This window comes from Dysidea avara, chromosome 2 (assembly GCF_963678975.1).
Source record: "Dysidea avara chromosome 2, odDysAvar1.4, whole genome shotgun sequence".
NCBI classification, from domain to species: domain Eukaryota; kingdom Metazoa; phylum Porifera; class Demospongiae; order Dictyoceratida; family Dysideidae; genus Dysidea; species Dysidea avara.
Genome location: NC_089273.1, coordinates 44,730,233 through 44,750,986, shown reverse-complemented (window position 1 = coordinate 44,750,986; position 20,754 = coordinate 44,730,233). Strand labels below are relative to the sequence as shown.

The window sequence follows — 20,754 nt, the reverse complement described above, 5'->3', positions numbered from 1 at the left end:
TCGAACCTGCAGCCATCCGATTTATGCTCGAACGCTTACAGGAGTCTACCAGGTGGTCAGGATGTTTTCTCCTTGTTATTTTCATGTAATTATATCCATAGGAATTCTAATTTAGCCACCACAATGTTATTATGTTCTCTTTGCAAGAAACGACGCAGCACATGTTAATTACATCAAGGTGAGCATTTTTGTCCTTGTAATTTTCAATATTACTATGCTAAAAGTCAGCAAATTTGCACCACAAATAGCTCATCTCTTTGATGCATCATTTTGGTAGTTGTCAAGGAGCTGTACATACATTAAGAGACAAAATAATCATACAAGCAGCTATAAATCAACAGTACAACTCCTAGCTTTGCATGCACATTGTCTTTTTGAGTGGAGGTGACTGGTACAGAGTATTTGCACTTCACCATGTGTATGCTGCTTTGCCATCCGCAAGATGCTAAATGTATGCAACTATTTAGTGGCTTCAGGTGACCTTTATTCAGAGGGCCTTACTATAAGGTTACACTGTGGTCCATGTATTAAGGTATTTATAGCCGAAAACAGAAGTTCAAAATGTTATTGCAAAGCTTAGTTATAAGCATTTGTTCAATATCATTTTTTTCAATGCCTTGGAAAGATATGGAGAAAATTTTGCCTATTTAAATCGCTTATAACTCCACTATCCTATAATGGATTTTTAAAAACTAAGTGTTTATGAGATCCTCAGGGAGTACTGCACAAGGCTATGCTAAATAAAAATTATTTTCATTAATTTTAAAATTCTCCTGGAATCGCTACTCATACTCGATGGTTGAACAAAGATGACGTCTTTATAATAACATTAAGCACTTATACTAGTGCGCGTTACAGAGTAAGCTAGAGCTCTGCTCCGCTAGCTATAGTGGTCTTGAGTGTTCTCAGGTACGTATCACTCCATAGATCTGTATATGCATGCAAAGTGAAATTGATGGGCAGCATGACCAGAATGATGTGACTCGCGTAGTCAAAGCGGTCTGGCTACGCCACTGAGACTAGCTAGGCCAAGGGGTAGTCACTACCAATAGTCCTGTAGAACCATCTGCGACCGGGATCAAAATCAAATCAGGTGATCAAGAGGTAAATTAGCACTAAATCAAGTGATCAAGACGTTCTAGAAAGTGGTGATTAACCCTTGGTTTCCCGCACAATACATTTTCTTATTACCATCTGGTTATCCTTTTTTTGTGGCTAGATGGAAAGTTATTTCTCTGAACATTTGTTTTTCATTTGATAAGTGACCTCTAAGCACAAGTTAGAAATATAAATTTCCTTAAAAGGATCTTGTTTACACTAGCTATCTATTTAATTGTTGTTTGTATTCTTTTTCTTTCACGCGGTGATGAATTATCTTATTTTGGTCATAAAATCCTCATAGAACTTTTCATTTCCAATTTTTTTCTAACAGGTAGCTGAATGTTGTGTCTATCCATTAAAATGCTAAAGATTCCTAATAGAGCAGTCAGTGTATAAAATAAAAATTAATGTACGTTTTTTCATGTTTAAATGCACCCCAATCCTAATTAGATTATTAGATGATCACACCCATGTTTTCAAGTCATCACTAGAATGTAGACAAGTAGTGCTGAAAATTTCATGATGATAGTAAGAGATATAAAGTAATATGTGAAGTAGTGTAAAATTATTGCACAATACTTGGGAAACCAAGGGTTAATCTAGCTCACAAACAAAACAAGAATTTACGAAAACGTGCTAAAATATCAAGCAATCAAGGCTGTTTTTAAGGCGAAATCAAATGATCAAGGTATATTTTCGTCGATCAAAAACCTTGATCCCGGTCACAGATGGTTCTACACGACTAGCTATTGGTAGTGATAGTGTAGTAATTTTATGAAAAAAAGGGGTCTAAGCCTGAGCCTATTATGCTCAAAATATTACCTATTATTCCATCCAGAATTTCCCAAAAAATTCTATTGTTATTCTTGTATCCTGCCCATTATTCCATAATTATTCCAATTCTGTGGCTAGTTGCTTAGTTTTCAAGATGCTGCTATAAGTAGTTTTGTCCGAATTATTAATAGCCATATATGAAGCATTTCACCTACATAGGCGGCGGAAAGGGGGGGGCTAGGGGGCTAAAGCCCCCCCTCGGTCTGCTGAGGGGGGGCTTAGCCCCCCCTCAGAATGATATCACACCGAAATTATCTTACTTGGAGTGGGGCTGAAAACTGAGATAAAGATCGAGATACTCTAATAGAGCAGTCACTCTAATAAAGTAGTGAGTGTGTAGCGAGCTATGAAAGGATTTTTATGTAGTTTATCAGCTAGAAATGGTAGCTGGTGAGGTGGAAAGCTCTTGTCAGTTGGTTGCGACCTTTTTTTTTTTTTTTTTTTTTTTTTTTGGTCTCACCTTACCAAACTATAGAAATAAGTCTGGGTCAGCCCAGCCCCCCCTCATATCAACTACTTCCTCCGCCACTGCCACCTTACACATCAATTTTCGATCCATAATAGTTACAGCAGACTTAGAATAGCTAATTCAAGTGTATTTAATTATTATTAGTGTATTATAACAATATGCTGTAAACTATATAGCTACTAAGTTAGGCCCCTATTTGGTGATTATTAGTTTCTCATCCACCGCCCACATCCTTCTTAAGCTACCGCATGGTAAGCGGCCATTATTTGCTCAGAAGAACACGTGATACCAAACTGATATAATTGTTGTTGATAAACGCTACAATTCGCTATAAATCGCCAGGAGAACTGTTGTTTTTCTTAACATATTGCTGCAGTACCAGTTGCAATCGTGTTCTATCAACTTCATCAAAGCAGTAGGCACCGGCCGATTATGCCAGCATAATTTAAAGCATAATAGGTAACCAAAAGCATCAAGCATAATGCCAGCATAATGGGGACGATGTTTGAAAAATTAATTAAATGCGCAATACGCGTGCCTGAAAGAAAGCAAATATTCACTGCCAATAGTATTATTGGTGCATTTAATATTTAAAAACACGTAATATAACTTATTAATGTTAATGTAATAATTATATTCATAGTTAATTTTTGTTCATTACATCTAATTTATGTATGTATATGTATGTAATTGAATGGGTGTACAGGTTTCTAAGCCTCAACCCAAATCACATCATAATCATAATCATTAAACTGTTTCTTTGTTGGTTATTCACACTTTGCAGAAATAGGATCGAGATACTCTAATAGAGCAGTCAGGAAAAGCTGATATTATACTCTAATAAATCAGTCAGTTCTAGAGCATAATCTTGGTTTTGAAAGCATAATTTTGTGCATAATAGGCTTAATTTTTGAGCAATGCTCAAAAGCATAATAGGTAAAATTTTGGGCATAATAGGCCGGTGCCTACAAAGCAGGCTTTCAGTTGACTGTCGAAAAACAGTTGGCGATCACGAAAAGTAGAATCAGCTGGTGAAGGAAATGTTTGTAGTAAGAAAGAAAGACAATTTCGACAAGATCTGTATATCAGTGTGTTAATATTATAAATAATGGCATAATGGTAATACCCTCCCGCCCGCATCATAATAATTAGAAAGGCTGGATGAGAAACTAATAATCACCAAATAGGGGCCTTAGGTAGATAATAATACTCAAAGACTTGAAGAAGATACACTGGTATAAGATGTACTGGTTTCAGAATTGCAGATAATCATGCAGTTAAATCCCTGATGCTGGCTGCAGATTGTTAACATGAAACGATCTGATTGCTCTATTAGAGTATTCGAGCGTTCTATTAGAGTATATCGATCTTTCAGAGGCTTTTTAGCTCCTTCAGCCAGCACTCTTGTCAGCTTTATATTATTTGTAGTAGCTTAACTCTTTCTTCTAAGTAATCAAGAAGAGACACGCTCCCTAATTCCACCGATTATTCCCGTGATCGTCCGATTATTTTAAAATTATGCCTGTAACCATTCTATTATTCCAGAATTATTCTCACGAAATTGGTGACCTATTATTCTCAAGATTATGCCGGCTTAATAGGCGCAGGCCTAAAGGGGTCAACCTTAAACTATTTACAACACAAATGGTTTCAACAGTTTCTAGCACAGAAAAAATGTGCTCTATAACATCAAAAGTCCCGGAGAATCCCATAAGGGGAAAGTGATCTTTGCATGACCTTTTTAGCCATTTTTAGCAAAAAAAATAGGATTTGTACTTCTATTTCAGCTGTACATTATCCAAACTATTTATATTTGGTATCAAATGATTGCTCTCAGGAACAAGATGATACTTGTTTGGTATCCATAGCTTAATTTGTCCTAAAGTTATCATCATTTTACTGGACAAAATTGACATTATTTAGTCCTGCCCACGCACTTAATTAAATTTTGGTTTAACCTATTTATTGCTTGTCTAATGGTAGTTTTCCCATAACTAGGGACATTTTTAGAACAGAGGGTCATTATGAAGACTAGAAGGTGCATGTGTTACCATGGAAACTGAGAAATAGCATAGCTTTATATACAATCGTGACTGGATCTGCGAAAATCTGTCTTATCACCCAAGACAGGAAGTTTGATTTTTTCACACAAACACAAAGCTTTATGAATCCATTCACTGTGAAAAGGGTGGGATATAAGATGGTATTTCCAGTGGCTTATTGAGTACAAATAAGCCTTTATATAAACCCTGTATTATACTCATGTTATACTTTAGTACTATTTTATTAACATATATGGTTTCGGTTTATTTACTACATTAACTGAAACAGCTTATATCAAATATAATTCCCACACTATACCATCACATATATGGTTTCAGTATGTTTAACACATTAACTAAAACCTTACATGAGATTGTTAGTATAATACAGGTTATATCAAGCTTTTTTGCATTCAATAAGCCACTGGAAATACCATCTTATATCCCTCTTTTTTTCACAGTGACTATCAAATTTCACTGCCACAGTTGCCAGAGTAAAGTGGTCTGCTTTTGCTAGCTGCCTTTTTTCAAGCACAGTGGTGATCGAGCTGTACGAGGGTTTAGGGCCTTGATGGATCCCTGGCCAACCAGGAGATGGCTGTGTGTGGTTGTATAGCTCCGTGGTATTGGACAATGACCTGTACTGTAAGGTTTCTTTTATTTTAGCCAGTTTTGAGCCCTGAATGGCTTTGAGCCCTAAATGGCCCATAACTTGGCCTAATATAGTAACAGTAATATTTAAACAGGGAGTCCAAATATATCCCAACACATTCTTCTTTAATTTTTCCAACACATTCCTCCCTGTTTAAATACATCTAATCAAAAACAGCAAAAAAGGTGCGGCCCCCAAAAAGGCCATGGTGAAAAAAGATGTGAAATCCAAGGTGGCGGCCAAGAAATGGCTGTGATGGTAGATTAATGGTTACATTTTAATAACAACAATTCTGGTGAATTTGGTGCCAAGACCAAGCGGCACAAAATTCACCTGAATTGGCGTTATTAAAATGTAACCATTAACCTACCATCACAGCCATTTCTTGGCCGCCACCTTGGATTTCACATCGTTTTTCCCCATGGCCTTTTTGGGGGCCGCACCTTTTTTTACAGCTTGGCTGTTTTTGATTAGATATCACTTCTTTTTGTATTTGTATACTGCAAAGCCGGCCTATGGCTGGCTTTGGGGCTTTTCTAACCCATGTGTTTTTTTCTTTACTACAGGAAGAAGAAAAGAACTTAAAGAAGAATCTTAGCACTTCAATTATTTTTGATTTTATTAGTAATTATACAAATTATATACATATATTTATTACATGCCCATTATTCCCCACAGGATATTTTTTTGCAGCTGATCTCTCTACTGGGTGACTTGAAATGTAGCTGAACTATATACAGGATGGTTTCTTTGTAGCTGAACTCTCTACAAGGTAACCTCTTCTAGCTGGTCTCTCTACAGGGTATTTTGTTTCTAGCTGAACTCTCTACAGGTGATTTGTTTGCAGCTAAACTCTCTACATGGTGGTGTCTTTGTAGCCGAACTCTCTACATGATGGTTTCTTTGTAGCTGAACTCTCTATAAGGTGAGTTCGTCTAGCTGAACTCTCTACAGGGTGATTTTTTTGTAGCTGAACTCTGCAGGGTGATTTGTTTGTAGCTGAACTCTCTACATGATGGTTTCTTTGTAGCTGAACTCTCTACAAGGTGACTTCGTCCAGCTGATCTCTCTACGGGGTGATTTGTTTCTAGCTGAACTCTCTACAGGTGATTTGTTTGCAGCTAAACTCTCTACATGGTGATTTCTTTGTAGCTGAACTCCCTACATGATGGTTTCTTTGTAGCTGAACTCTCTACAAGGTAACTTCTTCTCTACAGGGTGATTTGTTGTAGTTGAATTCTCTACAAGGTGGTTTGTATGAGGCTGAACTCTCTACATGGCGGTTTCTTTGTAGCTGAACTCTCTACAGAGTGATTTGTTTGCAGCTGAACTCTCTACATGATGGTTTCTTTGTAACTGAACACTCTACAAGGTGACTTCTTCTAGCTGATCTTTCTACAGGGTGAATTGTTGTAGCTGAACTATCTATAAGGTAACTTCTTCTAGCTGATCTCTATACAGGGTAATTTGTTTGTAGTTGAATTCTGTACAGGTGGTTTCTTTGTAGCTGAACTCTGTACATGATGGTTTCTTTGTAGCTGAACTCTTTACAAGGTGACTTCTTCTAGCTGAACTCTCTACGGGGTAATTTCTTTGTAGCTGAACTCTCTATATGATGGTTTCTTTGTAACTGAACTCTCTACAAGGTAACTTCTTCTAGCTGATCTTTCTACTGGGTGATTTGTTTGCAGCTGAACTCTCTACATGGTGGTTTCTTTGTTGCTGAACTCTCTACAAGGTGAATTCTTCTACCTGATCTCTCTACAGGGTGATTTGTTTGTAACTGAACTCTGTACAAGTGCATTTTTGTGGGTGATCTCACTGCAGGTTGATTTGTTTGTAGCTGAACTCACTAAAGGGTGATTTTGCTTGTAGCTGAACTCCTTGCATTGTATCTAGTTTCTAGCTGATCTCTCTACAGGGTGATTTGTTTGTAGCTGATCTCTCTACAAGTTGATTTGTGTGTAGCTGATCTCTCTGCAGGTTGATTAATTTGCAGCCGATCACTCTACAAGGTAATTTGTTTGTATCTGAACTGTCTGTAAAGTGATTTATTCGTAGCTGATCTCTCTGCAGGTTGATTTGTTTTAGCTGAACTCTCTACAGGGTGATTTATTTGTAGCTGAACTCCTTACATTGTGTCTAGTTTCTAGCTGATCTCTCTACAGGGTGAGTTGTTTGTAGCTGATCTCTCTACAAGTTGATTTGTGTGTAGCTGATCTTTCTACTGGTTGATTTGTTTGTAGCCGATCTCTCTACAGGGTAATTTGTTTGTAGCTGAACTCTGTAGAAGGTGCTTTTTTGTAGGTGATCTCACTGCAGGTTGATTTGTTTGTAGCTGAACTCACTAAAGGGTGATTTGCTTGTAGCTGAACTCCTTACATTGTGTCTAGTTTCTAGCTGATCTCTCTACAGGGTGATTTGTTTGTAGCTGAACTCTCTATAAGGTGATTTGTTTGCAGCTGAACTCTCTACATGGTGGTTTCTTTGTTGCTGAACTCTCTACAGTGTGTTTTGCTTGTAGCTACTCTCTACAGGGTGATTTGTTTCTAGCTTATCTCTCTACAGGTTGATTTGTGTGTAACTGATCTCTCTACAAGCTGATTTGTTTGTAGCTGAATTCTTTGCAAAGTGTTTTGTTTGTAGCTGACTTCTCTTCAGGGTGATTTGTTTCTAGCTGATCTCTCTACAGGGTGATTTTTTTGTAGCTGACCTCTCTTCAGGGTGATTTGTTTCTAGCTGATCGCTCTACAGGTTGGTTTGCTTGTAGCTGAACTCCTTACATTGTGTCTAGTTTCTAGCTGATCTCTCTACAGGGTGATTTGTTTGTAGTTGATCTCTCTACAAGTTGATTTGTGTGTAGCTGATCTCTCTACAGGTTGATTTGTTTGTAGCCGATCTCTCTATAGGGTAATTTGTTTGTAACTGAACTCTCTATAAGGTGATTTGTTTGTAGTTGATCTCTCTGCAGGTTGATTTGTTTTAGCTGAACTCTCTACAGGGTAATTTGTTTGTAGCTGAACTCTCTACATGGTGGTTTCTTTGTTGCTGAACTCTCTACAGGGTGTTTTGCTTGTAGCTGATCTCTCTACAGGGCAATTTGTTTGTAGCTGATCTCTCTACAGGGTGATTTTTTTGTAGCTGACCTCTCTTCAGGATGATTTGTTTCTAGCTGATCTCTCTACAGGGTGATTTTTTGTAGCTGACCTCTCTTCAGGGTGATTTGTTTCTAGCTGATTGCTCTACAGGTTGATTTGTTTGTAGATGAACTCTCTACAGGGTAATTTACTTGTAGCTGAACTCCTTACTTTGTGTCTAGTTTGTAGCTGATCTCTCTACAGGGTGATTTGTTTGTAGCTGATCTCTCTACAAGTTGATTTGTGTGTAGCTGATCTCTCTGCAGGTTGATTTGTTTTAGCTGAACTCTCTACAGGGTGATTGCTTGTAGCTGAACTCCTTATATTGTGTCTAGTTTCTAGCTGATGTCTCTACAGGGTGATTTTTTTGTAGCTGAACTCTCTTCAGGGTGATTTGTTTCTAGCTGATCTCTCTACAGGTAGATTTGTGTTGATTTGTTCATTGCTGATCGCTCTAAAGGTTGATTTGTTGTAGCTGAACACTCTGCAAAGTGTTTTGTTTGTAGCTGATCACTCTAAAGGGTAATTTGTTTGTAGCTGAACTCTCTCCACAGTGACTTGTGTGTAGCTGAATTCTGTGTAGCTGAATTCTCTAGAGAGTAACTTAATTGTAGCTGAATTCTCTACACTGTGCATGACTTGTTTATAGCTGAACTTTCTTCAGTGTGACTTGTAATGTTCTGAATCTCTATAGTGATATATTTGCTTAACTCTCCACATGGTGACTGTCTTCTTGCTGAACTGTCTATAAGATTAACTGTTTGCAGCTGAACTCCCTACAGAATAACTTGTGATGTAATAAAATTCTATAATGGAGTAAATAAATTAGCCGAATGCTCTATTAGGGTGACTGTTCTATTAGAGTATCTCGATCTCGCATTTGCTACACGGAGTTGGCTTTCGAATCATAACTCAGTGGTTTGTAATCCGATTCTTCTGTACTACTGCAAGGACTTTCTATGAAGATTATTCCAGCTATACACCGATTTTCAGCTCATTGCTCTAAGCGGTTTGCCTAGTAGGCGTGAAAACTAATACTTTTTTTATTCATAAAAATCGATCGCGTAATTGTGACACAGGTTGGGTTTTGTGTCATATCTCCGTGGTCTTTATCTCGATTCCTTTCAAACCACTAAAAGGCACTCCTACGATGGTTACTCCATCTACATAGCAATTTTCAACTCATTCCATGAAGCGGTTTACCCTGTAGGCGTGACAACAAATCAATCTTGTTTTACGCGAATAATCGGTCATAACTCCTGAACCATTCATCGGATTTGTACCAAATTTGATGCTAGGATTCGCCTTTGGACTCCCTTTCTGTGTGCCAACTTTCACGGCGATCGGAGTACACGTTTGCTTGTTATAGCAATTTTTGCAAGTTTTTTCGAAAAGACGAAGAAGAAAAAAAAACGAAGAAAAAAAAACGAAACTTTGGCAACTCGTATCTCGGAAATGGCTGGAGCGATTTCCTTCAAATTTGGAATGTAGACTCCCTTGGCTGGCGGGCAACTGTGTAGCAAATTTGGTTCCAATCAGATAAGTGATCACCGAGATACAAAGGTGTGAAAATGACGTTTTCGTTCTTCCTGTCAATATACTCACGGTGTGGCGCGCTGGCTTCTTGGGCCGCACGACACACTATCGTGTGTCTTGATCTCAACACATCTCTCTTTAATTTTTAAACAGTATCTTGCCCACCTTCCAGGCCCACCCCTTTTGGAGTTTGCCTGGTATAGGCAACTTCGGTTTTAAGAACTATCTAAAATGGTGGGAAACTTAGCTGTTGACTACTTCTTCAGTAGATGATCTGGAACGTAATAAATTGTTGTAAAACATGTGAAAATCTGGTTTGCGTAGCTACCACCATTGGCAAGCTACAACACTCTGAATATTTAAAACTGAATTTCTTGATACTTTTAAATGGACAATAAGACCGGTTTTCCAAGAGACAGTCACAATTCAGTTGTTTAATTCTCTATTGTCATGAAGATGGATTTAATTCTTTACAATTCCAAACCTGACAATAAGTCAAATGCTTATATATCTGACTGCTTTATTAAAATTACTCATTCCACTATAAACTTCCATTTCAATACATAGGAAAGCAGTGGTATGGCTATACAAGACTTTACAGATAGAATATAGTTATGTCAAACTTTTCCCATGATATGCATTTTTCACTGATATCAGTTTACAGTATGGCAAAATCTACCCATTATGTTAGCATTATGCTTGATGCTTCAAGGAACCTATTGTGCTTAAAATTATGCTAGCATAATAGGCTGCAGCTGGTGCCTAATTATCATCAATCAAGATCATTTGTACTCTAGAATTAGAACTTATACACTGTAAAAACGATTTTGTCATAGTAACAATTTCATTTATTTCAAATGCAAAACCAAGCAAACACAGTACGAAAACGGTATTTTGCATTTCAAATAACATAAAATTTGTTATAATGACATAACTGTTTTTACTGTGTATTGTTGCTCTATATAGTATGAACTAAGTGTGGTGTGAATAGAGTGATTGCTTTGCTAGGGTTTCCAAAATTTAGATTAGATTGATAGTAGGGTCACAACACACATTAGTTACTAATGATTAGTTACTAATGCAAAGAAGATCAATGGCAAAGTGAACCTAATCTGCTTCAAATTGGATGGTATCACTGCAATATGCAAAATGTGTTGACTTAAAGATTGAAGTTGCTTGAATGTGGAGGTGTAAAAAGTGTCAGTTATTCCCATAATTGTTGGGAACACTATTCCCAAGGACAGATCCACACTGGATTTCACTTTCAATTGGTAATCGTGGCTGCAATCAGCTACCTAGTTTTAATAGGCAATTGTCCCCAGCAATGTGTTCATTATCCATTGTATCATAGAAATGTTATAAATCCCTCGCGGACAACATTAAGAAAATTATTTTTAGAGGTGCTTATATTGTTTGAGGTGCTATAAAAAGGAGCACCAGAAGCAGTTTAAAATCTTGAGTAGTCTGCACTCACTGTTCTCACAACCTCTAGCAGGTGAGAACTCCAAAGATCTGGGACTGTAAATCCAGCCTGCTTATATAGCCAGTATGTAATGAATGATGAAGCAATACGATCATGCCTACTTCCCTTTGTGTCAGAAATAAGAAAAACTGCTCAATAAAATTTAATGATCAATAGTCTTGTACCACACAGTCGACACCTTGCAGATTGTAAATATGTGCCTTAATCATGTTCGTAGATAATTTATAATGCCTACTCCTGGGCTGTGAATTTGATGCCTTCCATTTTTATCATGACAAGTACATAGAGAATTAACTGGCTATGATTACGCATTACGACGACACCCACTACCTACCTAGGTTTTCCCCCCATGCTGGGTAAGAGATTGCTCGTTACTGCACGCCCACGGCCTCCCCAACGGCTCACGTGACCTCAGTAGGCTTGGGTGAGACACGTGGGCGTCAGTGCCCACTGTACCCAACACCAGTCACAGTGTATTGCCTAAGCACAATACACTGGAATTCAGACATACCCCGGAATTCAGACATACCCCTGGGAGAGGAGAGGTGGGAGAAAACTAGTTCGCACTTCTGCTCGTGTATGCTTATTGTTCCGTGCACGTGATGCCGGATAGCCTGCCACCATTTCCGTCCTCTATCTCCATGACACTTTAAAGAACCGGGCTACAATCGGCCAGTTAACCTGGGTTAAACTGCGTCTAACCATCATTTAACTGGCTACGATTACGCATTACGACGACACCCACTACCTACCTAGGTTTTCCCCCCATGCTGGGTAAGGGATTGCTCGTTACTGCACGCCCACGGCCTCCCCAACGGCTCACGTGACCTCAGTAGGCTTGGGTGAGACACGTGGGCGTCAGTGCCCACTGTACCCAGAGGTTGGGTTGCTATGCAATCCAGGCCTCACCCAAGCAAAGGGAGTTTCTTTAATTTGTTTTAGTTTGTTTGTTTGCTTACCCTTTGCTTTGACCCCTCAATCATATGTGCTCTGGATTTGGGTCCTGTCAAACACTCAGCATATTTCCCTCACTTAACCATATGTATGCACCACCATTTTGTCCCACTGTGCTTAGCATACTATTAGCAACTTTTCAACAACGCAGGAGCTTCCGAAACTAAACAATCAACTCTGCTGTCTATATACACCCCCTTTTTGTCATATCGTGTAATTAACAACATCCATATACCATTTACCAATTAACCCTAACATACCCGTTAATATTTGGAAATAGCCTTCTGAGTAAAAGGCTTTTTGCGACACATGTACCGTACTGGTAAACTATTGTATAAATGAAGTGCCATCATTTAACATACTGTAATCCATCCCTGTCACTTTTATCTCAATGCTTATTTTTGCTGTGTAAAATGTCTGTAGGATGATTTTTAAAGGCGGAATTTTGGACGGCACACGAAACATTCACCACGATCCCTACCTAAACAGTACGACCATACTGTTTGATACAAGTACTGTACTAATTGTATTGTCACCATACACCTGTACCAATGTTAGAGTCCCTTGTAGAGTCCATGGTGGTGTCCAATGATCATGTTACCGCAACTGCCCAATGCTCTGAATGTCAAAGTGAAGAAATATGCCCAGTGCTCTAAATGTCAAAGTGAAGAAATTCGATGGTACTCCCACTGGCACCAAGGTAATCTCATCTTGTTCAAACTCATTAGGTTCGTCGCTGTAGATTCTCAGTAAACAGTCCTGGGTGCTTCTGCCCATGACATACTGGGGTCTAACCTGACCATTGTATGTATATACACTTTGTTGTGTCTTGTAATTCAGTGTAACCTGTATTGGTACTTCCCAACACTTTTGCTCCTTGCACATTCTTTTGTGGTACATTTCATTAACTTGTATGTGCTATATGGCTCAATACATCGCTTTATCTAGCCTAGTTATCCACCATCATTATACTAAAAATGGAAAGAACACTGTCGTGTACTTAATGACTTCCCTCTTTCAAAGATCAGTATTGCATTTTCTATACACGTATGGCCTTAACTTGTTTCGCACCTCTCACCCAGATTGCTACCTCTCTCTAGCACTCCATTTATACTGTCCCGAATTACTTTCAGCTCATGTCAACGACCCCAAACTAACCCTTGATTGCCCTGTCAAGAGCTGGGATTGCATGCGCCAGTAAATAGTGAGTGGGCTTGACCTAGCACATGATGGCTAAAAGGGGAGGGGTGTTTATCGATGTAATAACTGCGCTGAAATTGTAGTGATGATGTGATGTTACGCATTGAGCCTACCTCCATTTACACTACCTGCTTGACTAGACAGATGCTATCAGCATCATGGGGCGAGCCTGTGTAGTTGTAATTGTGCTGTATATGATCTGGTGACTGTATGGCATTGTTTCTGTTATGTAGGTAGTAAGGCAGTGGCAGTCATTACATATATTGGAACATGTTCCTTCGGTAATGAATAACTACATCAATATTACTATGTAACTATTTGAATTTTGTTTATATACCACCACATTTTATGGTTGGAAGTGTCGGGGACTGTGCATTCAGTTCAAATGGTGAATAATCTGGTGGCTCTTCATCACTGTTGTCACTAGGTGCTATCAATGTCATCATCCAGTTGTAAATAGTCTGGATCATCACCGTGAAAGTGCGCATTATCTTGTAGTTGCGTGTTTGCACTTCCGCTGCTATCGAAGATCCAAAAACGTGTGGGCAGCCTCTTAGTTGGTATTCATTCGAAGGAAGTAATCTCTATCCATTGTAATACAAGTCTTGAAGAATCGCCATGACATTGATGATGAGTCAATGACTGACAGCAAAACCGGAAGTTCAGTAATCCATGCCGTTTAACTTCCATGTAATAAGCTCAGTAACCTACACTGTTTAACTTTGCCGTGACCTCCACAATGACCAGAACCACTAAGAAAGTCCAGTAATCTACACCGTTAATTACATCTGTGACATTGACGATGACTGACACTACTTTGTATATTATTGCGTCCTTGTGTAACACTAAAGAACTTGTACGGTTTGTTTTTTTATATTTAATCATGAAGTTGCCGTGTAATGAACGATGACTGGAAGTTTTCGTATTTGATCGTAAATTGCCGTGTAATTGATGATGACTTATGGCTCTCTCGCTAGTGTGGGGCTTGCCCCCAATAACTGACCTACGTGGTAGGTAAGTTGTCCTATAAGTGCAACATACATCGACCAATTTCTGTCCAGATGAGTTCTGACCCTAGCAACGAGGGCAGGTTTAAGTTACATGCCAACCAGGCACTGTGCAGCTTTTGAGTGTTACTGACACAGTGAACAGCTACTGTATCCACATTCAGTCTACCGGATGGCCAAAATTGGGATCACGAAACAACTACCCAGGGGGGAATGTGGCATTACCATATCGTCCTGGGAGCTCATCTGCTCTAAGTGATTCACACATTTTGATGCACTGTAGGTGATTACTATATAGCTCGCTGTCACACACGAGAATGTAAATTCTGAATTTACTCATGTTAGTATGCTTTTGGACTATTGGAACTTCCAATCCCTTTACAAGGTCTACTAATTGGAGACTTCCGGGCAGTTGATGCTAGGGTGCGGCACTATACACAATAGAAACACATGGCTGCATCGTGCGATGCCTTGTAACCTTCGTGACATTCATTACAAATCAGTGTGTGACCCCTTTTAGCATGATGGGTCACTGCTTTAGTTGGTGAGCGATGTCACGTCACCAGTAAATAAGCCAGATGACGAATGGAAAGCGACTTTTTCTCGCATGAAATATACCGAATACTTGTCGTCAGGTGTTTACAACTGATTATGATTATGATTACTGAAAACACAGTTACAAACTGATATGTTCAGGTAAGGAAAAACATTACAAATCACATAGATAAGAGTCAGTTATAATTATCTAAAAATACTTATAGAGATTGGGATTCTATTGTGTCAGTTGGTAAATTGTTCCAATTTGGTGACCGTATGCTGACTTTAAACTTTTGTACAAGGATCTCGGGTGAGACTATATTAATTGGATTCTCATCACCCACACCGTTTATCACTTCCCAGTTTAGCTGCATGGCATTCTTCGACTGCTGGCGCGTTAACTCAGCATGTAATTGATGATCTTCGTTGGCCTTCCTGGCATGTTAGCTCCCCATATAGTTCACTTACCGTCTACTATGCTATTGTAGAACTGAATACGCTAACAATAGTATCACACATTAACACCGTCCACCCAAAGTGGTAAGAAACGGGAAGTGTGGTAGGGATAGTTTCGTTAGTATTTTTTTTTTTGACACATCGATGCATTGATGTGATTAACTTGGCCACCGGTAGCTACATGCAGGATACTGGTGGACCTTCAGCATCCTTAAAGTGTGCAGCCTTTATAATAATCAAATTCTAAATAAATGTAATTGACGACTATCACGGTTTACTGGTCTTCCTTGACTGCTGGTATGTCAGCTCAGCATATAATAAACAATCTTTGCGGTTCGGCTGCCCTTCCTTGACTGGTGGCACATGAGCTCAGCACATAATCGACCATCTTCGTGGTTGAACTTGCCTTCCTCGACTGCTAGCACATTTCAGCACGTAATTGACCATCTTCGCGGTTGAGCTGGTTTTCCTTGACTGCTGGCCCGTTAGCTCAGCACGTAATGAACCGGCCATCTTCGCGGTTGAACTTGCCTTCCTCGACTGCTAGTACATTAATTCAGCACGTAATGGATGATCTTCGCGATTGAGCTGGCCTTCCTTGACTGCTGGCACGTTAGCTCAGCACGTAATCGACCATCTTCGCGGTTGAGCTAGCCTTGCTTTCGACTGCTGGCACGTTAGCTCAGCACGTAATCGACCATCTTCGCGGTTGAGCTGGTCTTCCTTGACTGCTGGCACGTTAGCTCAGTACGTAACACTGCGTAATCGACTATCTTCGTGGTTGAGCTGGCGTTCGTTGACTGCTGGCACGTTAGCTCAGCACATATCCTCGACGATTTTCGATTAACGCTTACGGGCCCAGCACCCCTATTATTTCTAGTCTAATTGTGGTTTCGATACCATCCTGCGTCGTTCGACCCTTTCACAGCCCCCGCCTTTATCCCTCGTTCTTTCGCCACGTGAACACAACTGTGTTGTCATCCCTCAGCCATATGGCTACAGGGAGAACCCTTTGAGGCGGGGGCTTCTACTTACCTCGTGATGGTTGGTGGCAAAGCGAGTCAGTCTCGGTTGTCCGACTCCGGTCTTGTGAGGCCTTCACTAAGCTACTCTCGGCCTGACTCCTATTTTCTTGAGCAGCGTCTTTGCTGACAATTTTCTGTCATCCTCAGTCTCTACTCCGTTCCTCGTTATCTGCTGTAGCCGACTGACTATCCCACACAAGTGTCTTCCTCTTGTTGCTATCGCTCTTCTACTGTACTGTCTCACTGAAAGAAAACTAGTTCGCACTTCTGCTCGTGTATGCTTATTGTTCCGTGCACGTGATGCCGGATAGCCTGCCACCATTTCCGTCCTCTATCTCCGTGACACTTTAAAGAACCGGGCTACGATCGGCCAGTTAACCTGGGTTAAACTACGTCTAACCCTCATTACAATGTGGTAATTTCAACTAGTCTTTATCGGTGTTTACTCATGCTTATCATATTTACCTGTATTTTACTATGTTTACCCGCGTTTACTCATATTTACCTGTGTTTGCTCATGTTTACCTGTGTTTACCTGTGCTGATCATGTTTACTCATAATGTTTACCTGTGTTTACTCATGTTTACCCATGCATATTTACTGTTTACCTGTGTTTAACCATGTTTACTCATGTTTACCTGCATTTGCCCTTGTTTACCTGTGTTTACTTATATTTACCTGTGTTTACCCCTGTAGAAAATTAGCTACCTCTTATTTACTCTTTCAACATTGAAACTGTAGATGAATTTTGTAAATATCTATACTTGAGCAATTTTACGGATGTTTGTAACTGTGTTTACCTTGTTTAACTAGAAAGTATTATTGTAGTTAAAATTTTGGTCCTACATCATGCCACATAATATTATGAAAACTTTACCTTGTCAAATATTTGAGCTATATAACATTTCATGATTTACTGCAGGAGCGTAGCCAGGATTTTTTGAAGGGGGGTTCCAGCACCAGCATTGAGTTACTAGAAGCAGGGGTCTGGGGGCGCAGCCCCCAGCCGCTGAGAGCCTTTCAATATATTAATAAAGCAAAACTCAGCAAATTGCTATATTTTATGCAAAAAGTACATTAATTATGATGCATTAAGTACCCCTGGGATGAAGGTAGTACTAGATAAAGTCACCTAGTGGAAACAGATAGCATAACACATAGAGACACATATAGTAATCTGTAAGTGATGGTTATATCTCACTGTGGTATAGGAGCCATGAATCCACTGATACAAATGACAATCAAAACAAGAGATAATAAACATCTTAATGATTAAGACAAAATATACATTGCAAGCATACAGGAGCCTAGACACAAGGGTACCATGTGCTGATGGATCAGTACAGGAGCCCTGGAAAGACTTACATTAACTAAAATTAAATTAAATTACAATACACCAAAAAAAAATCTACATATATCTATATGTAATACTTAAAGTTTACCTAAGGTGGTCTAAAAGATCCCAGTCCAGGAAGGCTCTAGAATTAAAAATTCTGTAAGAACAGGACACAGCGATGCGAACTGCCTGCTCAAACAAGGATCTTACGATTTTCTTTGGCACTTCACAAGCAGTAGCCATTTGAGCAATTGTTTCTGACAAAAAGTGGCCTAAACAACCAATTTCAATGGGAACAAGATTGACAGTTAACCCAGAAAGCTGAAGGTCATATTGCAAGGAGCTATATCGATCTTCCTATCTAGCTCTAGCAGCAAGAAGATGTTGCTGGGTATTAGTTGGTACTGTCAATTCGAACAAATCATTAGAAACCAATACCAAGTCAGGCCTGCTGAGGGTGGAGGAAAGATTAGTTGGGATGGTACTAGGTGGGCTGGAACTAGCTAGATAACCTGGAAGGTCTGTAACTATACAAATATGCATAGCATGAATTCATTTTGCATAACACAAGTGATAAATTACTGGAGCTCTATATCTTTAAACACTGCACACCAAAGCTATAGCAGTATATATAAGGTCATGCTAAGTTTTGCATTTAATGTTGGAATGTCTGAAAAACTTCATATGGACATGGATATTTACATGCATGTTCTATTAGAGTATACCCGACTGCTCTATTAGAGTATATACCTGACTGCTCTATTAGAGTATATACCTGACTGCTCTATTAGAGTATATCGATCTTTTTAACAAGTTTTGAAAAGGGCTCATGTTACCTCTGTAAATCCTTCCCTGAGAGATGAATGTAAGTTTTATCAATTGTTGTGCTGTGCCATTACACTATATTGCTCACTCATTTTGTCCTGCCACACTAAATGGTGTGTTAGAATCCTGCTTGCAGAAGTCTAAATTTTACAGGGGGGGTTCCTGAACTCCCCGGAACCCCCCTCCCTACGCCCCTGTACTTAGTGAAGAGAGTATCAACCAATAAAGCTATGTACAATGCAGCTAAGCACTATTGCAAGTTGCATTTCCACCAACTGCTCTGTTAGAAAGTATCAATCTACTTTCAAGGAATTAAGCTCCATATTGCTAGCTAGCATTATGCTGACTAACACTTAAACCTATTTTCTGTTTTCAATATTTGATGCAAGCCTATACAGCACTGCATAAAGTTATTATCATAAACAGTCACTTCCTTTATCTATGTACATCAATTAAACACACCATATGTGACCAAATTTTGGAAAATCATCAATATGGATTCACATGAAATCATTAGAATTTTTATGTTTAGTAAATTGTTGTTCAGAGGCAAGCAAGCAGAGCAGGGAGTAGTTTTAAAAATATTTCAAGGTTTTTCTTGTAGGTTAAGGTATTGATAATTCATAGACATGTAGAGATTTTTACTATAAAGACTATTGTTGTTTGATCAGTAAATATTTTAGGTTTCAATTGAGCTAGTATGGTTGATTTACCAAAATTTGTTTTCATGTACTGTATTCTAATCAGGCTTAGACTAATAATTATGCCTTTACCATTGATTTCACATTTATTTAGTGAAGAATAACTTAACTATGCAAGTTTATTGACATGCAAATAAAATATTATTAGGTATATATTATGCAGGTACAGCGTGTTCTATGCTAGGTATAAGTTACAGGTACATAAGTTATATTGGAAAGTAAAAAAACAAAATTATATTAGTAGTGCTATGTGTGTATACAAATTACAATAATGTGCATAATGTAAGTACAGAAAATAATCAATGCATGGGATCTACTTCGCCGATCCATACAGTATTAGTAGGGGAGCCAGCATTGTTCTTTTCATAATTACGTTTTCCTCCAATTACAATCAAAGTACTGTCATCGATGTTAACTGCAACTGGTGCACTTCTTTCAAACGGAATATGTCCTACGACTTCAGTGTCACCACCAAAACATTGAATTTCATTGGTGCGTTTAGGGGTAGAATTCTCTGTTTCATTATTATAACCACCAACTAGTAACAAGTGTTTCCCATGCATCACAACAGGATATGAACGACACCACACGGCATCTTGAGGGTCATCCCAGTTCAAAATGTGGGTAGATAAAGTATCCAGTGATGCTGTAAATACTGTCCGTAATGGCTTCCTTGTTTCACTCATTCCTCCTAGCAAATATAGTTTGTTTTCAATGATAGCTGGTTGTAATCCCCAGCATGGCTGTGGTAGTTTATTCATTGTGTGCCGCTGCCTACTGATGCTGTTAAAAACTTCTGTAGATCTCAATGTAATAGCACCGCTCGAATGTGCCTTGTTTAATAAGCCACCTACTATTATTAGAAATTCTTGGTGACCAATGACTGCTGAAGCAAATCTAGGTTCATTCATCTCTGTGTATTTTTTCAACCTCTGTTTCTGTAACTGGAATATCTGATTGGTAGCTTTCTCCTGTTTATCTAGTCCACCTACTATTACCACGCGGCCATTCACTGTGGTCATAGAAAACCAGCAGAAAAGAGAGGAAATAGGTTTGTCATTCCATTTGTCATCAGCAACAAAGTATCTATCTATTCTATAGGATGGTTCTCCTGTACCTTCACGGCCTCCACCAATGTATATTATTCCATCATGAAGCACTGCATTTTCACCTGTATTGTGCACAGGTGCATCTGCTCCTTCTCTCCAACTGATTTTTGATAGTCGTCTTAATGGATTGTCTGGCATTTCCTCCTGAGGTAAATTAGTAACCAATTTAAAAGATGGTTATAAATAATACACAGATATATATTTGCATTGCTTGTGCAATATACTGTATCTGTATACAGGATTTGTCAAATTCTGTAAGAGCTATCATATTAGAACAATGTGTTTCAAGGAAAAAGAATCTAATCAAAACAACCAAGCTGTAAAAAAAGTGTGCGGCCCTCAGAAAGGCT

The 20,754-nt window shown here is 38.9% G+C and overlaps 1 protein-coding gene across 3 annotated transcripts in view; it reads right to left on the bottom strand.

Annotated features, from left to right (window-relative positions):
- Positions 1 to 19,447: 19,447 nt before the first annotated feature.
- The window catches only part of LOC136245624 (uncharacterized), an 80,576-nt gene continuing 79,269 nt past the window's right edge, over positions 19,448 to 20,754 (bottom strand). For all 3 annotated transcript variants that reach the window (XM_066037117.1, XM_066037127.1, XM_066037135.1), the window contains one exon: positions 19,448 to 20,548. In XM_066037117.1, coding sequence (XP_065893189.1) covers positions 19,595 to 20,548 — 954 coding nt within the window. In that variant the 3' untranslated portion in view covers positions 19,448 to 19,594. The remainder of the gene's footprint in view (positions 20,549 to 20,754) is intronic.